This window comes from Lolium rigidum, chromosome 3 (assembly GCF_022539505.1).
Source record: "Lolium rigidum isolate FL_2022 chromosome 3, APGP_CSIRO_Lrig_0.1, whole genome shotgun sequence".
Classification (NCBI taxonomy): Eukaryota; Viridiplantae; Streptophyta; class Magnoliopsida; order Poales; family Poaceae; genus Lolium; species Lolium rigidum.
In genome coordinates this window covers 219,086,420-219,105,349 of record NC_061510.1, presented here as the reverse complement: position 1 = coordinate 219,105,349, position 18,930 = coordinate 219,086,420, and the positions used below count along the sequence as shown (strand labels likewise).

Here is an 18,930-nt window from a genome sequence, read left to right as displayed (position 1 = left end):
TGACTACTTGGATGATCATCCAAACCTTCTATGCAGGACTAAATTTTTCTTCGCGGAATTTATTGGATTCAGCTGCTGGAGGTACCTTTATGTCCATCACTCTTGTTGAAGCAACAAAGCTCCTTGATAATATGATGGTTAATTACTCTGAATGGCACACGGAAAGAGCTCCACAAGGTAAGAAGGTAAATTCTGTTGAAGAATCCTCTTCCTTGAATGATAAGGTTGATGCTATTATGTCTATGCTTGCGAATGATAGGACTAATGTTGATCCTAATAATGTTCCATTAGCTTCATTGGTTGCTCAAGAAGAACATGTTGATGTAAACTTCATTAAAAATAATAATTTCAACAACAATGCTTATCGGAACAATTCTAGTAATAACTATAGGCCATATCCTTATAATAATGGTAACGGTTATGCTAATTCTTATGGGAATTCTTACAACAATAATAGGAATACACCCCCTGGACTTGAAGCCATGCTTAAAGAATTTATTAGTACACAAAGCTGCCTTTAACAAATCCGTTGAGGAAAAGCTCAATAAAATTGATATTCTTGTTTCTAGAGTTGATAGTCTTGCCTCCGATGTTGATCTTTTGAAATCGAAAGTTATGCCTAATAGGGATATTGAAAATAAAATTGTTACTACAGCAAATGCCATCCAAGTTAGAATTAATGAGAATATAAGATTAATGGCTGAACTGCGTGCTAGGTGGGATAGAGAAGAAAATGAAAAACTAGCTAAGAAGGAAAATGTAGCTAAAGTTTGGACTATTACCACCACTAGCAATGCTAATGACTCATATGTTGCTGCACCTCCTACTATCAATGGTAAAATAATTGGTGTTAGCAATGCTTCTACTCCTAGTGCAAAGCGCGCAAAATTACTCGAAGCTGCTAAAGCTACTTGAAACCGCTTGTGATAAAGCTGCTGAAATTTTTTCCAACCTTGGGGATGATAATCCCATTGCTTTAGATTGTAATGATTTAGATTTTGATGATTGCCATATCTCTGAAGTTATAAAGTTCTTACAAAAACTTGCTAAAAGTCCCAATGCTAGTGCTATAAATTTGGCTTTCACAAAACATATTACAAATGCTCTCATAAAAGCTAGAGAAGAGAAACTAAAACATGAAACTTCTATTCCTAGAAAGCTAGAGGATGGTTGGGAGCCCATCATTAAAATGAGAGTCAAAGATTTTGATTGTAATGCTTTATGTGATCTTGGTGCAAGTATTTCTGTTATGCCTAAAAAAGTCTATGATATGCTTGACTTGCCACCATTGAAAAATTGTTATTTGGATGTTAATCTCGCTGATAATGCTAGAAAGAAACCTTTGGGGAAAGTTGATAATGTTCATATTATGGTTAACAATAACCTTGTCCCCGTTGATTTTGTTGTCTTGGATATTGAATGCAATGCATCTTGCCCCATTATATTGGGAAGACCTTTTCTTCGAACCGTTGGTGCTACTATTGATATGAAGGAAGGTAATATTAAATATCAATTTCCTCTCAAGAAAGGTATGGAACACTTCCCTAGAAAGAGAATGAAGTTACCTTATGATTCTATTATTAGAACAAATTATGATGTTGATGCTTCATCTCTCGATGTTACATGAGATACACTTTCTGCGCCTAGCTGAAAGGCGTTAAAGAAAAGCGCTTATGGGAGACAACCCATGTTTTTACTCCAGTATTTTTATTTTATATTTGTGTCTTGGAAGTTGTTTACTACTGTAGCAACCTCTCCTTATCTTAGTTTTATGTTTTGTTGTGCCAAGTAAAGTCTTTGATAAGAAAGTAAGTACTAGATTTGGATTACTGCGCAGTTCCAGATTTCTTTGCTGTCACGAATCTGGGTCTATCTCCCTGTAGGTAGCTCAGAAAATTACGCCAATTTACGAGCATGATCCTCAGATATGTACGCAACTTTCATTCAATTTGAGCATTTTCGTTTGAGCAAGTCTGGTGGCCTAATAAAATCCATCTTTACGGACTGTTCTGTTTTGACAGATTCTGTCTTTTATTTCGCATTGCCTCTTTTGCTATGTTGGATGAATTTCTTTGATCCATTAATGTCCAGTAGCTTTATGCAATGTCCAGAAGTGTTAAGAATGATTGTGTCACCTCTGAACATGTGAATTTTTATTATGCACTAACCCTCTAATGAGTTGTTTCGAGTTTGGTGTGGAGGAAGTTTTCAAGGATCAAGAGAGGAGTATGATGCAATATGATCAAGGAGAGTGAAAGCTCTAAGCTTGGGGATGCCCCGGTGGTTCACCCCTGCATATATTAAGAAGACTCAAGCGTCTAAGCTTGGGGATGCCCAAGGCATCCCCTTCTTCATCGACAACATTATCAGGTTCCTCCCCTGAAACTATATTTTTATTCGGCCACATCTTATGTACTTTGCTTGGAGCGTCGGTTTGTTTTTGTTTCTTGTTTTGTTTGAATAAAATGGATCCTAGCATTCACTTTATGGGAGAGAGACACGCTCCGCTGTTGCATATGGACAAATATGTCCTTAGGCTCTACTCATAGTATTCATGGCGAAGTTTCATCTTCGTTAAATTGTTATATGGTTGGAATTGGAAAATGATACATGTAGTAAATTGCTATAATGTCTTGGATAATTTGATACTTGGCAATTGTTGTGCTCATGTTTAAGCTCTTGCATCATATACTTTGCACCCATTAATGAAGAAATACTTAGAGCTTGCTAATTTGGTTTGCATATTTGGTTTCTCTAGAGTCTAGATAACATCTAGTATTGAGTTTTGAACAACAAGGAAGACGGTATGGAGTCTTATAATGTTTACCATATGTCTTTTATGTGAGTTTTGCTGTACCGTTCATCCTTGTGTTTGTTTCAAATAACCTTGCTAGCCTAAACCTTGTATCGAGAGGGAATACTTCTCATGCATCCAAAATACTTGAGCCAACCACTATGCCATTTGTGTCCACCATACCTACCTACTACATGGTATTTATCCGCCATTCCAAAGTAAATTGCTTGAGTGCTACCTTTAAAACTCCATCATTCACCTTTGCAATATATAGCTCATGGGACAAATAGCTTAAAAACTATTGTGGTATTGAATATGTACTTATGCACTTTATCTCTTATTAAGTTGCTTGTTGAGCGATAACCATGTTTCGGGGACGCCATCAACTATTCTTTGTTGGATATCATGTGAGTTGCTATGCATGTCCGTCTTGTACGAAGCAAGAGATATCTACCACCTTCATGGTTGGAGCATGCATGTTGTTAGAGAAGAACTTTGGGCCGCTAACTAAAGCCATGATTCATGGTGGAAGTTTCGAGTTTGGACATATATCCTCAATCTCATATGAGAATAATAATTGTTGCCACATGCTTATGCATTAAAGAGGAGTCCATTATCTGTTGTCCATGTTGTCCCGGTATGGATGTCTAAGTTGAGAATAATCAAAAGCGAGAAATCCAAAATGCGAGCTTTCTCCTTAGACCTTTGTACAGGCGGCATGGAGGTACCCCATTGTGACACTTGGTCAAAACATGTGCATTGCAAAGATCCGGTAGTCCAAGTTAATTAGGACAAGGTGCGGGCACTATTAGTATACTATGCATGAGACTTGCAACTTGTAAGATATAATGTACATAACTCATATGCTTTATTACTACCGTTGACAAAATTGTTTCATGTTTTCAAAATAAAAGCTCTAGCACAAATATAGCAATCGATGCTTTCCTCTTTGAAGGACCATTCTCTTTACTTTTATGTTGAGTCAGTTCACCTATTTCTCTCCACCTCAAGAAGCAAACACTTGTGTGAACCGTGCATTGATTCCTACATATTTGCATATTGTACTTGTTATATTACTCTATGTTGACAATTGTCCATGAGATATACATGTTACAAGTTGAAAGCAACCGCTGAAACTTAATCTTCCTTTGTGTTGCTTCAATACCTTTACTTTGATTTATTGCTTTATGAGTTAACTCTTATGCAAGACTTATTAATACTTGTCTTGAAGTACTATTCATGAAAAGTCTTTGCCATATGATTCACTTGTTTACTCATGTCATCACCATTGTTTTGATCGCTGCATCCACTACATATGTTTACAAATAGTATGATCAAGGTTATGATGGCATATCACTTCAGAAATTATCTTTGTTATCGTTTTACCTGCTCGGGACGAGCGAGAACTAAGCTTGGGGATGCTTGATACGTCTCCGACGTATCGATAATTTCTTATGTTCTATGCCATATTATTGATGATACCTACATGTTTTATGCACACTTTATGTCATATTCGTGCATTTTACGGAACTAACCTATTAACAAGATGCCGAAGTGCCGATTCTTGTTTTCTGCTGTTTTTGGTTTCAGAAATCCTAGTAACGAAATATTCTCGGAATTGGACGAAACGAAGACCCGGGGCCCTATTTTGCCACGGAGCTTCCGGAAGACCGAAGAGCACACGAAGTGGGGCCACGAGGTGGCCAAGCCACATGGCGGCGCGGCCCAAGCCGGGGCCGCGCCGACCTATAGTGTGGGCCCCTCGTTAGACCCCCGACTACGCCCTTCCGCCTACTTAAAGCCTCCGTCGCGAAACCCACGATGCGAAAAACCACGATACGGAAAACCTTGCGAGACGCCGTCGCCGCCGATCCCATCTCGGGGGATTACGGGAGATCTCCTCCGGCACCCTGCCGGAGAGGGGATTCATCTCCCGGAGGACTCTACACCGCCATGGTCGCCTCACGGAGTGATGAGTGAGTAGTTCACCCCTGGACTATGGGTCCATAGCAGTAGCTAGATGGTTGTCTTCTCCTCATTGTGCTTCATTGTTGGATCTTGTGAGCTGCCTAACATGATCAAGATCATCTATCTGTAATTCTATATGTTGTGTTTGTCGGGATCCGATGGATAGAGAATACCATGTCATGTTAATTATCAAGTTATTATACATGTGTTGTTTATGATCTTGCATGCTCTCCGTTTCTAGTAGAGGCTCTGGCCAAGTTTTTACTTTTAACTCCAAGAGGGAGTACTTATGCTCGATAGTGGGTTCATGCCTGCATTGACACCTGGGGAGTGACGAAACTCCTAAGGTTGTGTTGTGCTTGTTGCCACTAGGGATAAAACATTGGCGCTATGTCCGAGGATGTAGTTGTTGATTACATTACGCACCATACTTAATGCAATTGTGCTGTTGTTAGCAACTTAATACTGGAAGGGGTTCGGATGATAACTCGAAGGTGGACTTTTTAGGCATAGATGCGGTTGGATGGCGGTCTATGTACTTTGTCGTAATGCCCAATTAAATCTCACTATACTTATCATGTCATGTATGTGCATTGTTATGCCCTCTCTATTTGTCAATTGCCCGACTGTAATTTGTTCACCCAACATGCTTTTATCTTATGGGAGAGACACCTCTAGTGAACTGTGGACCCCGGTCCATTCTTTTAATACTGAAATACAAATCTGCTGCAATACTTGTTTTTACTATTTTCTCTGCAAACAATCATCTTCCACACAATACGGTTAATCCTTTGTTACGGCAAGCCGGTGAGATTGACAACCTCACTTGTTTCGTTGGGGCAAAGTACTTTGGTTGTGTTGTGCAGGTTCCACGTTGGCGCCGGAATCTCCGGTGTTGCGCCGCACTACATCCCGCCGCCATCAACCTTCAACGTGCTTCTTGGCTCCTCCTGGTTCGATAAACCTTGGTTTCTTTCTGAGGGAAAACTTGCTGCTGTGCGCATCATACCTTCCTCTTGGGGTTGCCCAACGAACGTGTGAAATACACGCCATCAGGCATTCGGCAATGAAGTGGCGCTTGTCATCACAATTGTAGCATGATCTTGTCTTTGGACCAAAGCTAGTGAACCCACTTTTGTTGTTCCTCTTGATGTTGTCTTCCTTGGCCTTGGAGGGATCAACCCAAAAGGATTTTGCATGGAAGGCCATGTGATCATGGTAGTGGCATTGCAAATCTTCCGGATAGGACATACTCCAAGATGCCCTATAAGATTCTTGAGGAACCACTTCTTCACCGGAGTTGACCACCAAGGCAAGGTTGGAACCTTTTGCCATCCCAAGAGCACGATTGCGAGAATCATGAGAGGTTTCCTCAAGCACCTTGAGAGCTTGCATCTCGTGCACGACTTGTTGAGAGGTGAGAGAGGAATAGCATTCCCTTCCCACAAGAGTCTTGACATCAATGGGTGCAAATGGCATCATGCATTCAATGTACTTCTCCTTGATCCAAGAGTCATTGATGTGGGTGGCACCAATAAGCCGGAAGGCATCGGCAACGGTGAGAAGTCTTCCATACATGACTTCATGATCTTCATCCGGTAGCCTCATGAACCCTTCGGCTTTATTCTTAAGAGCATTATACTTGTTCCTCCTTGTGCTCTCACTTCCAATGCAACTAGCGGCCAAGCCGTCCCAAGCTTCCTTGGCGGTGGTATAGTTCCGGACACGATGCAATTCCGGTGTCCCCACACTAGTTTGAATCATGTGTAGGGAGGTGTTGTTGAGTTGACTATCAATTGCTTCTCTTCTAGTCAACTTGTCGGGGTTGTATGGCTTGAAGCCCTCCAAGATGATTCTCCATAGTTCATTGGAGGCACTACAAACATGAGAGCGGAACTCAAATTGCCAAGTATCGAAATTATCAACGGAAAACTTAGGTGGGTCGCCCCGAATGTTCAAATGGGGATGGGGAACCGGTATATCGGGAGATAGAAAAGGTGGAGCTACTCGATTGTAGCTTTCACCTCCACTATTTCCCCTAGGAGATGTGATAGTGTTTAAGTTATCACCTTCCACGGGTTTGGTAGATGAGGGTAAGTCCGAAGCCTCTCCCTCATCTAACGCACCCGTGTCTTTTACCTCTACACTAGGAGCCTTGGGAAGGGCCGGAGCCAAAAGCTCGGCAATCATCTTTTTCATTCTTTTCATTTGGGCTTCCATGGAGGACTTCAATGAATTGAAGTCTTCCACGGAGACCGTCTTGGCGGCCCCTTCCGAGGGCTCCTCGTCCGGCATAATCTTAGGCGGTTAAGCCCGAAATAAGAGCCGAGGCTCTGATACCAATTGAAAGGATCGTATGCCGCACCTAGAGGGGGGGGTGAATAGGTGCTAACCAATTTTTAGTTCTTTTTCAATTTAGGCTTGACACAATTAGTAAATTCTCTAGATATGCAACTAAGTGAATTTACCAATATGACAAGGATAACAACTAAGCAAGGTATAGCTACGCAATAGGAGATAGAGTGGGATAGAGGTAACCGAGAGTGGAGCACGCGATGACACGGAGATGATTCCCGTAGTTCCCTTCCTTTGCAAGAAGGTACGTCTACGTTTGGAGGAGTGTGGTTGCTACGCAAGCCAAACAACAGCCACGAAGGCTTCACTCAGATCTCCTGTGAGCAACGCCACGAAGGCCTAGCCCACTTCCACCAAGGGATTTCCTCGAGGCGGAAACCGGGCCTTTACAAAGTTCTTGGGGCACACATCCACAACCAAATTGGAGGCTCCCAAATCTGTAACAATACAACAATCAACAACAACACATCAACAACAAATCAACTAGGGAACCAAATAGGAACACTAGCATGAGATCCCTCAAACAAGAGAGGGGAAATGAAGAACGCTTCGGTGAGGATGTAGATCGGTGTCTTCTCCTTCGAATCTCCAAAGATCAAGAGCTTTGGTTGGGGGAGGAAGGAGATCTTGCAAATCTTGTGTTTCTTGAGGTGGCTCTAATGGAGGTGGCTTGGCAGATTTCTTGTATAATGATTGAGCAAGCAACCAAGGTAGAAGAAGGGGGGTATTTATACCTCCCCTCAAAATGAGCCGTTGCAGCTTCCGGGGGGCCGGATAATCCGGCCTAAGTAAGGGCCGGATAATCCGCCCCCCCGGATAATCCGGCCTTCGAGACAAAACTGTGACATTATCCGGCCAAATGTCCGGCCCCATGCCGAGACTTGTATTTCTTCCGAGTCCTTAGCCAAAATCGAGGGGGCCGGATATTTCCAAAATATCCGGCCCCGGTACAATACCGGGACAATATCCGGGCAAATATCCGGCCCCTATACTGCGCTGCTTTTCCTCGAAGACTTAGCCAAAATCGGGGGCCGGATATTTCAACAATATCCGGCCCGGATTTTCCGGCCTGGCCAACTTTTCTCGATAACTTTTGACAGAGGATCAAATCCAACACACATGAATAAATATCTATGTAATCCCTGTACCACTTAACCAAACATTAGTGTATCACATATATTGACATCAAACATACAAAACATAATGTGAGAGATGTTCTTTCAAGATGGAGCTATGGAAGCTCGCCAAGCTGTGTGGACCAATGAGAGGAGTCCCTTAGAGCCTATAATATGGCCGACAACATCATATGGAGCATACCAATAGAGAGCTACATGGTATTGGAAGGTGTGTCCCCCCAACTTTAACCCCTATAGCACGACTACAATAGCACATGCCTGCAGATAAAGAAAAAGTAGGTAGGGGCAGAAAAAGTAGGAGAGATAAAAATCATCTTTGGGGGTTGTCACTGCATGTGAGTCGGTTAACATCTTTTAAGCTGAAATTTGGTGCCGACGCTCCCAATTGGTTCCCATCATGAAGGGTGTGGTTCAGGTTTCCTGACGATTCAATTGGGGGTTGAGGGATATCGATTTTTTCATTGGAACCACCGGTGCTAGAACCTCAAAATTGCTCCCGGCTACGATTTGAGGCGCCCAGTGATGGTGGAGGTGCTCCGATGATTCCATTCGAAGTGGAGTGATGTGGATTTTTATTGCAACCACCGGTGAATATTTTTTCCCAAAATCACTACTGGCTCCGATTTGAGACTCCCGGTGGACACGCAAAAAATTCACGCGTTCGAAAAAAAGGTGCCACACGGGCCAAGTGGTGGAGAACAGTTTGCTAAGAAAAAATGGGAAAAGGAAAAAAATTTCGACGCCTGAGAGATTCGAACTCTCGCGGGGAAACCCCATGTACTTAGCAGGCACACGCCTTAACCACTCGGCCAAAGCGTCGTTGTTGTACGTTGTTCTGCACAGCCATATATAAAGTTTTGACAAAAAAAATGAAAAGGATTTCATATAGCACAGAGCACTCAGTTTCCACCTAGGACAGTGCCTGACTTGCCGATACCCCACCAGCCAGCCCCAGCGAACCATGGACAGCGGCGGCGGGCGGCCATCTCTTCCGTCGGCGGCGGCCGCGGGCGCCTCCGGCGCGGACGAACCCCGCGACGCGCGGGTGATACGGGAGCTCCTCCGGTCAATGGGGCTCAGCGAGGGCGAGTACGAGCCGCGCGTCGTGCACCAGTTCCTGGACCTGGCCTACCGCTACGTCGGCGACGTGCTTGGCGATGCCCAGGTCTACGCCGACCACGCGGGCAAGGTCCAGCTCGACGCCGACGACGTTCGCCTCGCCATCCAGGCCAAGGTCAACTTCTCCTTCTCGCAGCCGCCGCCCCGCGAGGTACCCCTCCTACTCCTCCTCAAACCCTAGCTTCTTTTCGTTGAATTCGGAAAATTACTAGGTTTCGCAGCTTCATCCTTGATTTTATAGCCAAAAATCTTAGCTTTCGCTACGGATTGGTGTCCATGATCTAGCCCAGCAACCCTAGTCTGTTTCATAACCTGGACTGTGCTCATGCTTTGTGCTAGTGCTATGCATTTTGGTAATAATGATGAATTTACTTTTGACAAATATAAGTATATAACCAATGAATCTCTGAGAACAATGTTTGTGCTGCCTGGTGTTGCCATATCCCCAAATCGCAGACCATCTTCTTGAGCTACGGAATTCCGGGTATGCAAAAATGGTGTTTTCTGAACATAGACTTATGGGGATACGGCGAGTATATGTAAAAAATGCATAAAAATTCAATAGTGTATTACAGATTAAATAAGGATAATGTGGAATCGAAATATGAAATAAATTTGCTAAGTTGAAAGCCAAGGCATCAAGCTTCAGATGCTTAAGACACAAGTTGTTGTGCACAAGCACTAATCCTCAGCTTGTTTGGTAGTCATCCTATTTCTCTTCAAGCTACGGAAAAAGGAATATGTTCTCCAATTTGATGAGGATGACCCATCTTCCTTGCGAAGTTGCTCAAGAACAGAATAAGAAATCTTGGTACATATCTTCACTCCAGCACCCAGTGTCTTCAACAGATGTGCTCTCACTCTTGAATTACTCCCTGCGCAAACTCCATGATAAAACTAGCATCTAAATCTTGAATTGCCTACATGACCAGAATCACTACCACCTGTCATATCTTGTAACATGAAATCATAGGTGGTATAAAGAATTGGTAGACTAGTTCTCCTCGGACCCATCAGCAATGTTACTCCCAGACCCAGTCCCAAAACGAGCAACAGACCCAGTCCCAGAACGAGCAATAGAGGATTGAATGCTTGACCTAGACGCCATGCCCTAACATTGAGAAAATAGATAATTACGCCCTTTGTTCCCCCTAAATCCCTAAATAATTGCGTGGAAGTAAAAAAACAAAGAGCTTTTATCTTACCTGCGTACAATTTCTCCAAAGATTGCCGAACAACGAAAACTTGAAGACAAGCTGTGAGGCGCTGCCGGTGGTGCCAAGGAGTTTCACGATGCGCTGAAACTTCGAGTCCTCGCGAGTCGCGATGCCGCAACTGGCAGGTGACAGCGAGGGGATTCCAGGCGATTAGGTTTTATCATCCAACGAGTAGGCCTTGTGACAGGCTGTCGATCGAGTGGTAGGCCCGTATGTATCCCGGAGGTATCCCCTGCATGTCCCAGCTGTATTCTGATTTTTCTTTATTTTAATTCGGAAAAATGAGATGCTCCAGGTTACGCGTATCCCTGTCCTGGTGCAGTATCCTGCACTGATACGGTACCTCTGTGCCGTGTCCCTGCATCAAAGGTCTTCGGAATTGGTTACAGGAAAGTTTTCGGTTCAGTTAACTGGTCTAGCCTTATTCTCATTTTTAGCCCTCGTGGTTTGGATAATCGGTGGTGCAGCTGGATTCTCGCTATTCTCTCGACAGGTCACACTTCCATCCTCCTCCAAAGGCTTCCCTGGTGACTGCATCAGATGCAGAAATGGTCTACACCTTAAATCTCACCATGGCCTTTGCTGACGCAACGCCATAAATTTCCAATAATCCGACTTCATCGTTTTACATATTCCTGAGGGTCATAGCAATCGAAATGACATCGACCTTAGGGAAGTTCAGTTGAGGCCATGTCTTGTTTCGAAAGTTGAGTCCATTTCTTGTTAGGAAAGTTGAATACGTATCTTTCGTGGTCGGAACTCGGAAGTCTTACGGATCAGACACAGCTAGTTGACTAGTTCTATAAATCCATCTGCTGCCGTCCTCAATTTGGTACAAGACCGATGACGACATACATGGCTTCTGAAGGAGAGCCTTGCTGAGGTCACAAGGAGTTGGCAACAGTACGCCCAGACTTGGCCAACCTCAGCAGGCATGTTAAGAGTCTACAAACAGTCTATGGCCTTCCAAAGTCAGCTGATATACCCTTCCTGCCGCAACCTGAAAGGAGGACCACCAGAGTTGACGACAGCAACAACAACCATGGCAACTGTGCCTGCTGCACTGTCAGCATCACCATCCTCCAATCAAAACATAAATTGGACTGCTGGCTGAAACAAATAGCTACAGATGATCTGCAGCTAACCTTGAAGATGTAACCTAACACTATAAATTCAAATCAGCTGACATGTTTGTCTTAGTAGAGTAGGATTGCATTGTAAACCCTCGATTTTCAGTAACTGGAGGATGGAGAAAGGGTTTTCTAATTATCATGGTTCCTACAAAAAAAATTCAACTTTATGAAACAGGGCCTAAATACCTACCCTTGGTAGTTTTTCCCGAGAACCCGCAGTAGATCTGCGTGTCATTTCATTAAGCTTGAAGAAGGAAAGAACGTTTTACAAGTCTGACAGGACCTAGACCCCACCACCACGCCACCAGTAGGTAGCAAGAACCCTACGTAACTCCTCTCGCAGACCCTTGCTGCGGTACTGAATACCGAGCAGCAAGTGCAGCTATTTATATCAGACCTTGTGCAGAACATTGTTGATCTTCATATGACCATCAGGTCAGTTCGCGCATATAGCTGTGAGCCCTTACTGCTGCTTCGGCCATGGCAACGACAAACGTACAAGCTGTGTTCTGTAGCATTCAGTTAGCAGGGGAGGAGATACAGTGGTTACTAAACAGCATCACAATTGTGGTTTCACACAGGTGAAGGTATCAGGTATCCCATTGAAGGTAGAAGGATTTGTTCTATGACTGATGACAACTTCCCCGGGGACACAGATGCCAGCAACTCTTCTACCTTCGATTGTGGGTTTTCTTTGCGATGTGATGATTGATGTGTCGAGAGCTTAGTTTTGCGGTTGTAGGAGGTTGGGAGAGTTGGTTGGTCTATCTTGATGGTTGGGAAGTTGCACAATGTGGTTTTAATGTAACGTTTTTCAATTAATTAACTGGGCAATCTCTTCTTAATTAATAGATTGGGGCAAAGCTCTTGCCTCTGTTTCCAAAAAAAAAAATCTAGATCAAGGGTTGGTTGTTCTTCTGAACCTCCCAGGGGGACCAATTATTGTGGACTCCAATTGGGAAAATAAGCAGTTAAGTACAATAGAAGATGCGCCGGTGTGCCCTGGAAAAAAAAACTCGATACAGAAAATGATGTGTGCTGTCAGTGTTTCAGTTCAGTGCTGGTTCTTGGCTGAGAGAATCTTTTGGAAAAAATTGAATTTCAAATAAGGGTGGGCGGATTGAATAAAAACACATATGCACACTTCAACAACTCTCAGATGTGATTGGAGAAGAGAAGACAACACGTGAATAGAAAAGTCTCCTGAGGTATGGCTCTGAGGCCTATGCGAGGACAAAGAGGGGTGCAACAACAATTTTTGGATAAATTGCGAAAGCCAGGACTTGAACTCGAGACCTTGGGCTCTAATACCATGTCAAGCTTTATGCACTTGCCAACGCAACCAAAAGTACGAATTGATGGAAAGTGCTAGTGCAATCCACTTATACACTTCACAACACCTCCTCTCACATGTCACAGGAGAAAATCAACACGTGAATAGAAGAACAAACCCACGTATGACAACCAAAAGTGCGAATTGATGGAAAGGGTTAGTGCAATAAACTTATACACTTCACAACACCCCCTCTCACATGTGACAGCAGAAAGTCAACAAGTGAATAGAAGAACAAACCCACGTATGATTAAAGAGGGCTATACGTTGACAAAGGGGGGTCAGCAACAATTTTAGGATAAGTTGCAAAAGCTAGGACAGTAGGACTCGAACTTGAGACCCTACCATGTCAACCTTTCATGCACTAGCCAATGCAACCAAAAGTAGGAACTGATGGGAAAGGGCTAGACAATCCACATATACACACTTCAACACCCCCAATCTACTTATACACTTCACAACACCCCCAATCTGCACCAGAGATCGCGGTTCTGAGTCCTCCAGTTCGAGAAATGTTATTTTGTTCACACTTGTAGGGAATAAACAGGAGGGGATATGGTATTTGAATCCAGCTCAAGTAGTACTCTAGCACCCTACCACTAAGACTAAGATGAGTTTCTTACATATAGACAACAATGGACTCCTTTATCCTTGGGAAGCTGGAATATACTGAACCTTTTCCAGTTTGCTGGGTAACCAAGGAGTGCAGGGATTTACATCCCTGGGTGCAGAATGATTGACGAGTTAGAGTTCAATTTAGTCTGTCTTGCAAGGAATGTTCAGCTGAGTCAATGACTTCATAGGAAAGTTGAATGCTTATTATCTGCTGAAGGGTCCAAAATCTTAGGTTTCATTTGTGTAACCTTTGAGAATCAAGTAAGACATTAATACCCTCTCTCTGTTAGTATAGATACTGCTGGTACTGTAGCAACTGTTTTACTGTTGGAAATTCAAATTAGAACCAAGGGTGCTCAGTTTATTTATTAGTTGGCTCATTCTCTAGATATATTATGTGTATTATCGATAACTTCCGGTAGATTTTGTTACTGTTTATGGGTCAGTCAAATAATCGCATAGAAGGGACTGCAGCTGCTAGATTCTTTAGACCGGAGTTGTCCGTACTGCTACACTCTCTATGCATAGTGCTCTTTAGGATGACAAGCCATTTCTGATTTCACAGGTTCTACTTGAGTTGGCACGGAGCCGAAACAAAATCCCACTGCCCAAGTCTATTGCTCCACCTGGCTCGATTCCTCTGCCGCCTGAGCAGGACACTTTGTTGAGCCAAAACTACCAACTCCTACCCCCATTGAAGCCGCCAACTCAGGTTGAGGAAACAGAAGATGACAACGAGGAAGCGAACGCAACACCTTCCAATCCCAATCCAAGCTATTCGCAAGAACAGAGGGTTAACGAGCAACATCAGCCTCTGCCACATACCCAGAGCCAGAGGGTTTCTTTCCAACTGAACGCTGTAGCTGCCGCAGCTGCAAAGCGTCCTCGAATGACAATTGATCAGTTGAACATGGGCTAACCGGACAAAGATTACCGGGATCGCTCTTTCTGGCTACGCCCTCCTATTTCACCAAGGAAATGCTGATGCTTCAGGAAAGGAGCCGCCTTACAAGTAGTGTATGTTGTAGCTGCGCACGTAAGTTAATTAGATTTTTTCATCATTGTAAACTTGTTTACTTTGTATATTATGTCTCCCTGTCGAACTTGGACTGTGCCGTTGTTGTTTCTGAATACTCGATCACAGTGTTCCTACTGTGTAACGTTGCGACACAAACAATTGATATACTGCATTTTTCGCTTTGATTGGGCTTAACATGCATTTTTTTTCTTCTTTTGGAAATGGCCATTTTTCTTGTTACTTGTGTGATAAAAGTATAATAGTAGGGCTTGTTTATTTTTTATGATTGAAGTCAAGATATTTCGCTATGGCTGCTCTGCATGCAATTTGAAATGTCAATGTTCATAGAGTCCTTTGAGAAATTCATTTGTTTATGTGGCGTGAGTGAGACTGAGAAATGGTGGCCACCTGACGAGAGGACAGACTGCCTCAAAATCAATATCGACGGGGGCCTGGGGTGTTCAACTAGGTGTGCAGCAACTGAAGCTCTACAGGTCGCTCATGTTGGTCCTTGCCTGAACAGACGCGGCGCAGCCAGGGGCGTGTTTGTAGCTCGTCATGAAGTCCAGCCATTCATGTCGGTCCTACACGTGCTCCGTATTCTGGATGAGTAAAGGCCTGATAGGACTGGAGCCACCCTCGTGGCGGCCAAAATCGAGAACACGTGCGGCAGTACAAACGTTCCTATTTAGGTGCGGCTCTGTCACTGCTTAAATCTAAATCACCATTTCCTCCTTTGAATTGCTCCACCATCCGAAATCCATGGACAAGGCGGGAGTTTCTTCACGACGGTCGTCAGTGACTAGCCAGCTTCTCCCTCTTCGCCGACATGTGTGCTGGATGCTCTTCTGGTGGCTGTAAGAATCTTAACCTTTGATCTTGTAGCTTAGATATCTGTAGATCTGAATGGTTTTGATGGTGCTTTGTTGCTAGTGAGTGTGTAGCTATGTAATGTGCAACCGATTATCATGCTTACCATTGTTCTGTATTTGTTGACTAGAGATTGTTTGTGTAGTTCATGCTTACCATTGTATCATCCTTAACATTGTTCTTGCTAGCGGTGTAGGATTTCCATTCATGCTTGCGGTGTTAACCTATTGTAGGATATCATGCATGTTAGCTCCCGATCTGTGTGCTCCCTCAGTGGTGTTGCCTGACATATTCTTGGATGCATTCTGCAAATACTGTACACGATCCAACTATGTATGCGCAAACATTCAATGGTTTGGGAAGCTTATCTGTGAGGTTTAGATAAAGCCATATGCATGCAAAAGATCACCAATGATATTCTTGATTTCACTGGGATCACAATGGCCACTTTTCAGCTATACAACCACCTTAGAGCATCTCCAACCGCGTCCCCCAAAGCGTCCCCCAAAGGGATTTGGGGCACGCCGGACAAAAAATACGTTCCAGCCGCGTCCACCAAAGCCCATTTTTGTCCGGCGCGCCCCGATACGGTGTCCGGCGCCCCGAGCCTGTCGCCGTCCCACAGGGGACGCACCGGGCACGCCGGACACAACGAAAAGCGAGGCGAACCGACGCGGGTCCGACGCGTCAGCGGCTCGGAAGCCTAAAATCCCGTCGCCTACCTTTGGTCAAGCGACGTTAATGGCGTCCCTGTTTTCCCAGGCGACGCAGGGACGCGTCTCGTCGTGCATGGAGGCGTGGCCATCCGTGCCGGCGTTATTGCATGCAACCACCCGCTGCCACCGCTGTTTAAAGACGCCCTGCAGTTCTCACCGCTCACAAACCTTCTCGTCGCCGCCGCCTCCCCCCTCCCAGATCTTCTCCTCGCCGCTCCAAAAATGTCGAGCTCGTCCTCCCGCAAGATCGCCGCGGCGAACGGCTTCGGCCGCGGCAGCCTCACCGTGCCGGAGGCGTGAGCGCCGTACCACGCCCGTATCCGGTCCCGCCGGACATGCGGCTGCCAGCGCCGGCGGGCTGGAAGATGGCCGTGAACGGCATTGGCGTCCCGCCGCAGCCGAAGCCGCGCACGGATCAATGGCGGGACGCCATCAAGGCCCGTCGGGCTCAACTCACCGCCGAGGAGCGGTTGGATCCGACGTGGGCGGCTGACAACAACGACGCCTGGTGGACGACGTACTTCAAGGCGAAGTACGACGTCGAGATGTATAGCACCGAAGGGCTCGTCGGCGGCACCAACAGCTGGAACAAGGACGGCCGCGCCAGGTTCTGGGGCGTTCCGGGGCGCACCCTCGAGAACGTCATCCGCAGCATCCGCAACGGCGCTCCAAGGTTGGAGATGCCGTCGTCACCGCCGCCGTCTCCTCAATGGCAACCGAGGAGGACGACGTACTCGTCCTCCTCGCACTCTTCTTCCTCAGGACCGGCGCGATCGACGCCGTCCTCGTCGTACCGGTCGGCGCCCTACACCGTCCCCAAACGGGAGGTGAAGGAGGAGCCGGCGACGCCCGTCAACACGAGGCGTGGCGGCAGCGGCAGCGGCAGCCGGCGGCAGCAAGGGAGGCGCGGCGGCGCCCTCCTCATCCCGAAGCCGGAGGTGAAGGAGAAGCCGGAGGAAGCGTCGCAGGCGGCGTTGCTGGCGGAGTACGAGCGGCAGCAGCGGCTCATCGCCAGCAGCGACGACCCCGAGGACCGCCCAGTGTCTGCGGGCGGCGTTCTTGGCGTCCATGAACGACAAGGACGCCTGGAGGGGCGACCTCGACGCGGCGATCGCCTTGTCCATCCGCGACTCCGGCAAGCCGCTGGTGGACCTCACCGACGACGACGAGGCAGGACCAAGCGGCGCGGTGAAGGACGAGCCCGTCGATGAGCCCGTCGACGAGCGCGTCAAGTAGGAGGTCGTCACCGACGACATGTACAACTTCCAGCAGTACTACGACGCCTCCGGCCGCCGCAAGTGGTTCTAGATTAGGTTTAGTTTAAATTTAGTCAAATTTCGTTCGAATCTATGTAAGTTTGGACGAATCTTAGTCGAATCTAGTTAAGTTTAAAATTTTCGAAATTTTGTTTGGGGGACGCGACTGGGGAGCGACGTCCCCCAAAGACGGCACGAACGAAACACGTCTCTCAAACGCTCAATCCGGCGCGGTTTGGGGGACGCTTTGGGAGGAGATGCTCTTAGTCCTCACGAGGTGGAGAGTGAAGTGGAACCACAGATTACAGAGCAATGTGGCGTCAGAAGTGTCCGGACAGCACGTCCATTATGATCGATGGTGACGAGAAGCTGATGCAACACCTCATGGTAAGATTACATGATACTAATTTTTTTGTTTGTTTCACTTCTTCATAGCATACATATTCACCCACTGCGGGCGGGCCTGACACAGTGGTAGAGTATCTTCACTTGTGTCCGGGAGTTTGAATCATTATCCTTACATAATAAAAAGTAAGGAAAAGAATGCCTAAAATTACTTGTGTTGCTCCGTATGAGTTCACGACACGTATGGGCGGGAGGACAATGGTGCTGACTCCCTTTTTTTTAATCGAGATCTAAGCCAAACTTGTGTTCCTAGTGAATGTGTGCTTTGTCAGTAAAAAACTTGACTATATCATTCAGCAGTTCCCTTCCTTGTAATCGTGGTGCAACGACAAAAGGAGGACCTACAGCAGATTTTGATACGACAATGTGCGCCGCTTGTTTCTTTGCGAATTGCAAGGAAACACACATGATGCTGTTGCTGCAAAATAAAACGCAACTGATGCTAGTACTGTACTACTGTATATGGCATGCACATGCCATCCATACATGAACAATGATGCTATCTTGGTCTGTGGAACGCATCTGGCTGGCCTCACGATCGCCCATTTTGTAGTTGACGAGAAGCTGATGCAACACCTCATGATAAGATTACATGGCACTATTTTTTTCCAGTTCTTCATAGCATACATATTCATCCACTACGGGCTCGGTGGTAGAGTATCCTCTGCGGGTTCTGGGTTTGAATCAGCGTCCTTGCACAATACTCCCTCCGGACTGATTAAATTGACGCAAGTGAACGTATGTGGTGTGGTGTGCTGTAGCTAGCAGTCGCGTCGATTAAAACTGACCCGAGGGAGTAAAAAAGCAAGAAACAAGATGCCTAGCTAGAACTTGTGTTGCTAACTATAAGTTCACGACACCTAGGGGTGGGAGGACAATGGTGCTAACTCCCTTCTGTTTCTTATCGAGCACTTTTGCTCTGGTGTTTCACCCTTGGCAAAATTTTGGCAGCGTCATAAACAAAGATGGTGGAGATCTTTCCATTACCCTTCGTA

At 45.5% G+C, this 18,930-nt stretch overlaps 1 protein-coding gene and 1 non-coding gene across 2 annotated transcripts; one reads left to right on the top strand and one right to left on the bottom strand.

The window, feature by feature from the left end:
- Positions 1-8,990: 8,990 nt before the first annotated feature.
- On the bottom strand, positions 8,991-9,072 carry TRNAS-GCU. Its single transcript has one exon. It is a non-coding gene; the product is annotated as a tRNA-Ser (tRNA).
- Positions 9,073-9,214: 142 nt separating this feature from the next.
- On the top strand, positions 9,215-14,859 carry LOC124698996 (transcription initiation factor TFIID subunit 9-like). Its single transcript, XM_047231377.1, has 2 exons — positions 9,215-9,523; positions 14,236-14,859. Exons 1-2 carry the CDS (start codon positions 9,215-9,217, stop codon positions 14,587-14,589), a joined length of 663 nt encoding a protein of 220 aa, XP_047087333.1. The 3' UTR covers positions 14,590-14,859.
- Positions 14,860-18,930: the final 4,071 nt, after the last annotated feature.